At 30.7% G+C, this 8,070-nt stretch overlaps 1 protein-coding gene across 1 annotated transcript; it reads left to right on the top strand.

The window, feature by feature from the left end:
* Nucleotides 1-5,041: 5,041 nt before the first annotated feature.
* Nucleotides 5,042-7,728, top strand: LOC114372477. The gene is made up of 5 exons (XM_028330047.1): nucleotides 5,042-5,654; nucleotides 6,262-6,383; nucleotides 6,485-6,525; nucleotides 6,613-6,711; nucleotides 7,179-7,728. The coding sequence occupies exons 1-5, from the start codon at nucleotides 5,183-5,185 to the stop codon at nucleotides 7,333-7,335; spliced, it is 891 nt and encodes a 296-aa protein (XP_028185848.1). The 5' UTR covers nucleotides 5,042-5,182; the 3' UTR covers nucleotides 7,336-7,728.
* Nucleotides 7,729-8,070: the final 342 nt, after the last annotated feature.

Raw genomic sequence — 8,070 nt, forward strand, 5'->3', positions numbered from 1 at the left:
CAATATTATCTTTGATTGTCATGGATAAAAAATATTATATTTTTATGGAATTCTGTCTTTATTTTTGAACATTTAATAATATTTTTTGTGTTGTCTCTATTCGGGGATTATAATTAGTATGGTGGATGAATTCCCTATTGAAGAGAATTTTCCGGTGAATGGTTGCCAAGAAACAGTTGACGTGTTGAAAATCTAGAGGAAACAAATGTTACACCTTTTGACAAGAATCTGAAGTGTATGATTTTTTTCAGATGAAGTTTACAAGTTAGAAATTCTTAGAAGAGCACAAATACTGTACCTTTTGTTGGTCAATTTTTTTTTTCTCAGTGAGAAAGTGCCACGTTTCTTTTATAAGAGATATACTTGAACTTGGATTCTCAATTTGAAAAGGTGGATTTATTAAGCAAAATGGAATTTTGATTACATTAGATTTTTTTTCTATCCTGGTGGTAGAGTCCCGTTGAAAGTCATAGAACTTTCAAAAGAATAGATGAAAAGGGCATCTTCAAATCCTTCAAAAAAAAAAAAAAAAGACATCCTCAAAATGTGAATGTAAAGCTGGTTTACAAATTGTATTGCAGAAATCTCATGACATGTTTACTACTAACAAAACTACTAACAAAACTATATCTTAGGAGCATCATGAGCATTTTCTTATTAAAGGGTGGGCTTTCAGTTAGACAAAAATGCTATTGGGAATTTAACTCTTAAATTTGATATACTAACTATATATATGCTAACCGAGAGTTTTATAATCTCATCGTTTTCTCCTTTTAAGTTATTGTTTTCTTTAGAAGTTTAGTTTATACATAGGATATGTTTGATAAAATTAGTTAAAAAGTTAATTGGATAACTTATTAAATTATGAGTATTTTATAAAATTAATTGTTAAAATAATTAAAAAATAATAAAATCATAATTTATTTAAAAAGATAATAAGAAAATATATATATATATATATATATATATATATATATATATATATATATATATATTAAGGATAAAAGTAGAAGAGAATATAAAATGTTAGAATATAGTATTTTTAAGAAATATTACTTTAAATAATATGTTAAAAAACGTTAAAAACTATTTATAAGTTATTAAAAAAATTGTTTATCAAACACTTAAATGATTTTTTCAGTTATAAAAAAAATAAAAATTAACTGAAATATTTTATTTAACATAGTTTTAATTTACATATGTTTAGTTTATTATTTTAATTTTCAGAAAATAAAATAAAATTAGCAACAGAAGCGCAACACATTGGTGAGCATTGTTATCATTTAGGTAGATTTCAAAGCAGGTTTATTCGAGAATCAGGAAGAATGCATTCAATTTGAGGAAGAAATCATCATGGCCTCATCTAATTCTAAATTTTACATCTAAACTAAATAATTAAAAACAGTTCATAGGAGAATACAGTTTGTTCTTTATTAACGAAAATTGGTGGAGCATACTTCAGAAAGAAATCTAACACAAACACATAACGAGAGGGAAATATTTTTAAGGTAATTAAAATTATTTTATAAAAGAATCAAAGCATAATAGGTGTTTTTATTATTTATTTTTCAAAAAATCACAGGAGTCGTTACCTTATCTCTTTCGACATTCTCTCTCTCCAACTTAATTGAATTCTCAATTATTATACACCTATTAGTTTTCCTTTGGTTCATAAACACACTCAACACTGAAATGAATAACTATATCAAGATTTGAAGAGGTGTAGTTTCTTATAAAAAAAAAAAAAAACTATTTTCCCGAAGTCCCTTTTTTTCCACCTTTTATTTTTTTTTTTTCATATTCGCTTGTTGGCTTTTGAGGTTTATCTCCATCTCCTTAGTACATATTCTTCCAATTTAGCTGACCACTCTATGGGATTTTCACTGCGTCATTGTCTTTCACTTTTCTTCCAACATCAAAATTGGTTGGTATTGTCCAAATTGTAGTTGTTATTTTATAAGTTTGTAATTGTAAATGACCGAGCTATGCCATTACATTTGCTTTTGACATGTTACTTGTTCCATTAGGGCATGAAGTGGCTAGTCCTAGAGCCGTGCAAGCAACATTAATTGCAGTTTGGCTGCTAATATTTTTGATAATTACACTTTTCAATACTATATTAGTCATATATATCCTATAACAAAAGAGACAAATTAGTCAAAAGATTTATTGGTTGAGAAAGATATGTGAGAAGTTATAAATTTTTAATACTATTTTTGATTCCTACTGATAAAACAGAATTAAAAAAAAACCTTCATTATCAAACAAGTTCATGTGAATTGTTACACAGTAAGCTATTTAATAGATCTATCAAGCAAACAAATTTCAAGAAAAATATGAGGACAAAGAAAGCAATATATATATATATAGTAAAAACTCGAGTTTTCATTTTCTTACTCGTGTTTATGATGGTTCCAATGCGGCAAGTAGTTTTGTTTACCTAAAACAAGTTGCTACGATTAAGGATTAGAGGATAGGTATGCAGCTAGGCTCATGTATATGTACACATTGTGTGATACAGAATAATGGATTTCTAGTACAACAAGAAATTAATTTAAATGTAGTAACAATGTAAATGTAAAGAATTATTTAGTCACAAATGGTTATTTATAATGAAATAATTGATTTTTATAATAATTATCTTCAAAATCACATTTAATATAATTTTTAATTAGTGGAAGTCTAACAAATTTTACAATAACAATATGTGAAAATCAAATTCTAAAAATAAAGTTAACTTAAAATTCACGTGGAAGAATTTTGTCCTTTTTAATAATCTTATCTATTTTTGAACCTAAATAAGCTAGATTAGACAAAAATGAAATATTTTAATTAGGACCAGTATGATCACTTGTAAAGGCACTGTGTCCAAACTCCAGAAATGGCCTAAAATCTGATAATCGCATTTTGGTTTGTTATTTTTTTCCTTCAAAACACTACAAAAAAGTAGTTGCTCAAATTCTTCCACGTAGGTGTTTCGTCGACCAAAGATATACACAAAATACTGAAATGGAGCATAGCCCATTATCCCGTATATAGAAGCACAAAAACAGGGAGATATACTTCTTTTTTTTTTTTGGTTGGAGGAGGGAGATATACTTATTTGCTATAATTATTCAATATTTCCTTTATTGTCCATATTCAATTAAGAGAAATAAGCTAATTAAAATAGGCGGTTTGGGTTTATATTTAAAAGAGACATGTATACATGTCAAATGTTTAGCATAATAATAAAATGAAAACATGATGAATCTTTGAAGAGATTAAAATCACTCTCAATTAATTTTGAAACAAATAATTTAAAATAATCAAAGATTTTTTAAAAAATGAAGAAAATCATTATAAAAATGAAATATGGCATAAAAAAGATTATTATAATATTAAAATTTTAAATTAATTACAAAAAAATTTATCAAAATTAGAAATAAATAATTAAAAGCAAGAGAAATTAATTGCCATTATCAAAATCATCAATTTAAATGATTTAAATTTAAATTGAAGGAACAGAAAGATTAAAGGATAAAGAATAAAAAAATGAGAAAAAAATTGCAATAAGTAAAAGAAATCAATCAATTAGAAGTAGAGTTTATAAATTATTAAAATAAATAATTAAAAAATTGGTGGTGATAAATTGAGAGAAATTCTTATAAATAAAAAATTAACAATTAGAGTTAACTAAAATTTAAATCTAATAAGTAAAAGTAATATAAAAAATAGGGGTAGGTAAGCGGGTCGGTCCGTTCCGTGTAAGGCTCATCCCATAAGCCCGCATTGGCAACGGATCGGGCCAGTCCGTCCCGCATTCTTACACGGACAAAATAAATTGGTCCGTTTCCATCCCGTGGATCAAACGGGCTGGTCCGCGGGCTTAATTTTAAAAGAATTTCAATTTCAATAAAAATACAACACAATCAAATTAAGTTCAATACAAATGTAAATAAAATCTTAACAATTAGTCAATTACATCAATAAAATAAATAATATCTTAACAAAAGAAAATTCAAGCAATAAATTTAAAATATGAAAATTAAACATCTCCAACAAACAAATAATTCCATATTTGAAGTAATAAAATCCTAATGCGGGCAACCCATGGATCCCGCGGGCCAAACACACATAATTTGCGGGTAAAGCGGAATGGACTAATAATCATGAACCGCTTTAAAAAAATTCGTTCAATATCCGTGCGGATCGCGGATCCCGCGAGTCAATCCACGAACTTGGATCCGTTTACCCACCCTTAATAAAAAATCATCGATTTAAATTTAAATTAAAATAGGAAAGGATTTAATGAATAATGGATCACAAACAAATAAGAGAAGATTGCAGTGATTAAAAAAATCAATCAATTCAAATCATGTTTATAACCGTCGGTAAATATAAATTGAAATTACAATTTTATAATTTTAAAATATAATATCATGGCGTGCGTCACACGGGGCTACCATACTAATTTCAAACTGATAAAAATATGTCGCATTAATGTTGACGATAATTTTGAAAATGTATTTATAATTTAGCATAAATTTAATATTAATAATTATATTAACTATTTTTCTTAATTCTAATGAATTAAAAAAATTAAATGGACCCTTCAAACGGCCAAATCCCTATGCAACATTTATAAAGAGAGTAAAAAATAGATATTGAGAAATAGGATATTTAAAATAATAGAATATTTATATATTAGGGTTCAATGAATTACTACTAGTTAATCCAGTCTCATAAAAAGGGGGGAAAAGAATACTTCTTGTTATTAATTAAATTTATTAAAAAGGTAAAATTATAATTGATAATGTAATTCAATATTTTTGTTGCGTTTAATTTAAAAGATAAAAATAAAAGTTCCTTAATCAAACACACCACCATTCATGATTTGACTTCTACATGCTAAAGTTGTAAAACAATACCCATTAAATTGGAACAATTGAAGAACCTATTTTAGAAATTTCACCCCACCCACTAAGGAATATTCTTATAGAGGAAGAGGATAAAAGTTTTACGAGAATTAAAAAATGAAAATTTAAATAGCATCATCCGTGAAATTTATTCCAAGAAAAAAGTGAGTTTAAATATGATATTGCTCTTTCTCTGTACTCTATTTTCTCCCACCGTCACACATGGCTACGGCTGCGTAGGATAACATCTAACAAACCTAGCGCACGATAGTCTTCCTTCACCCATGCTTGGAGTACTCTGCGCCACTCGCCCCAAACCTTGGCTTCTCTCCCTCGTCCACGTCCACGCTTCCCTGCCTCGCCTACCTCATTCCCCTCTATCACCTTCAGCCTCGCCGCCGCCCCGTCGCCGCCATTCCACCGCCTGCAAACTTTTTCTCTCCGGCGGCGCTGCCGCCTCCATATGGCACGCTATCATGCCCCGAGGTGATGACGGATTACGGCGCGGCGTTGTTGCCGTCCATGACTTGAAGGGAGAGGGATCGTGGAATGTCGCTTGGGACGCGCGGCCGGCACGGTGGCTCCACCGCCCCGACTCCGCGTGGCTCCTCTTTGGTGTCTGTGCTTGTCTGGCGCCGCCGCCGGGTTGCGTGGATGCTGACACTAATTCTGCTGGAATCGCTGTGGATGAAAGTTGCGGCCTTCTCGATAAGGAACGGGAGGAGGATGAGGTTTCTGCTGATTACAGAGTCACTGGTTTGTTCTCTCCTCTCTCTCTCTTTTTTGTTATTTAAAATATTTACATTCGGTTGTTTAATTGGATGAAATGAATGTAAATATATATATATATATATATAATATTTTATGTTTATAGAAAAGTGTCGGATTGGATTTATGATTTATGTAAAAGTGAACCATGCTTTTGCTTTTGCATTGGGTGGAGAAATTACTTTTCATTTTTTTTATATATAAAAAGAAATTGTTTTTATCTACTTTATGAGTAATGGAATTGGTTACACTTTAAAGTACAGGAATTCGTTTGTGTTGCTTGTTTTGAAGTTTGATGATATTTGAGCTAATTTTGTTTTTATAGCATTAGCCTTTTTTTTAAAAAACTTTTTGGATTATACATTGTTGTTATTATTGATGGTCTGTTGGTAGCCGATTAAGCAGGATGAAGGGTTTTATGTCTGTGGGGAATTTTTAGAGAAGCTGAATACTGAAAGGTTTTTGAATTGGTAATGTTGAGTTATCTTCTTTATGAAAATTTGTAGCGTTTTTGTGATATTCGGTTTAGTATGGAGATAAAAAAGATCGAGTTAGAAATTGTGTATGAGTTAGTATGTGTCACTGAATGGTGCAGGGGTACCTGCTGATGGTCGGTGTCTGTTTAGAGCAATAGCTCATGGAGCTTGCTTGAGAAATGGGGAAAAAGCACCTGATGAGAATCGTCAGAGGGAATTGGCTGATGAATTAAGAGCTAAAGTATGATCATTGTGTTCCAGAGCTTGGAAAATAATAAAACTTAGTGTTTTGTTCTTTTCCATTTTTTCCTTAACAATCTTTGTATTGTATCCCCAATTTAGGTCGTAGATGAGCTGCTGAAAAGGCGGGAGGAAACAGAATGGTAAGCTTTGTAATTTGAAGATATATAATTCTTTTGGGTTGTGCTTTTCTTGACTTGGTTATTCTGTTATGTTTGATGTATCTGTAGGTTTATAGAAGGGGATTTCGATACATATCTGCAGAGAATTCAACAGCCTTATGTATGGGGTGGAGAACCAGAGCTATTGATGGCTTCTCATGTTTTGAAGTGAGTTGTTGAATTGAATTTATGTGTTGCTCATGGTTATTTTGTAGTTGTCACTTTCATTTGTCGAGAGGCATAAGATGTTTGCCATAACATCTACTAAGTGTGTTTGGGGGTGCAGTTACAAGCTGTGGAGCAGTGTTGTCTATATGTAACTCCAATTACCATTCAAAATTTAAAAGTTTAATACAAAGATAATGAAAAAATGATGGGCAGTGTTGTAGCATAAGTAAACCAAAACAAATCGATTCTAGAGCTATGTCCTGCAACAAAAGTTAATTAATCTTTCAATAAAAGTTGATTAATCTTCGACTGAAAACACTGATAGCAATATAAAGCCTAAATTGCTTTGGAGAAACAATTCTAGTTTATGTGGATCATAATTGTATGTCTTCTATGGTGCTTATTATTTTCTTTTCAATCTTCTCATTGCTCTGTATCTAACACAGCTTCATAACTTGTCTTGTCAGGACACCAATTTCTGTTTTCATGAGAGACACAGGCTCGGTTGAATTGGTAAACATAGCAAAATATGGTGAAGAATACAGGAACGATAAGGACATTTCCATCAATGTGCTATTTCATGGGTATGGTCACTATGACATACTAGAGACCTTACGACCATAATTACCTGAAAAATGAAAATAAACACTTATTACAGCACAAAACTCACTTGCCTTGATGGTGCAATTTAAGACTTCTCGCGTAAAGAGCTTTTTGAGGGGTCATTTTGGGAGTGTTTCAGTGAATTTAGTAACTTTTTGCAACTGTAGTTCAGCTGCAATTCAATTTACGCAAGATGCTGCTGGTGGAATTTTTGTAGTTTGTTTGTCGTTATACCACAATTATCATAGGAAGAAAATGATAATAATTTGCTTCAATAATTTGGGATTTGGGATTGGCATTAGCAAGTGAAGTGTTGATTTTACTTAACTATATATTTTGATAAACGATGAAAAAGAGAAGGAAAGGTTCTGTAATCATTTTAATCTTTATAGAGTTCCTTAACATTAGGAATTATCATGTGATCTCAGAAAATCTTTAACTTTTCATTCTTGATGAACATCTTGAAATTCTCCAAATTTGGAGGGTTTTTATAAAGTTGTTACTTTCAATTACTCACGTTCAAGTGAGGATGTACTCAATAAGAGTGTGAAAAGAAGATAGCATACCTAATAAGGAAAAAGGTTATGGTATTGTATATTGGCTCACAGCAAGTGAGGTTTGGTCAGAGTTGGTCAAAGAAGTATAGATGCGATGGAGATCTACGGGAGTGTCAATTTTGGGATGCAAATTTAGAGTACCAAATACCAATGTCTGGAATGCCAATATCAAGACACTTATGAGGTATTTGGTTTTTCA

This window comes from Glycine soja, chromosome 10 (assembly GCF_004193775.1).
Source record: "Glycine soja cultivar W05 chromosome 10, ASM419377v2, whole genome shotgun sequence".
Classification (NCBI taxonomy): domain Eukaryota; kingdom Viridiplantae; phylum Streptophyta; class Magnoliopsida; order Fabales; family Fabaceae; genus Glycine; species Glycine soja.

Bases quoted from the DNA above. Each gene is read 5' to 3' on its own strand.
- LOC114372477 (XM_028330047.1), top strand. From the start codon at position 5,183: ATGCTTGGAGTACTCTGCGCCACTCGCCCCAAACCTTGGCTTCTCTCC. The intron at 5,655-6,261 runs GTTTGTTCTCTC...TGAATGGTGCAG, and splicing joins TGCTGATTACAGAGTCACTG to GGGTACCTGCTGATGGTCGG. The intron at 6,526-6,612 runs GTAAGCTTTGTA...ATGTATCTGTAG, and splicing joins AGGCGGGAGGAAACAGAATG to GTTTATAGAAGGGGATTTCG.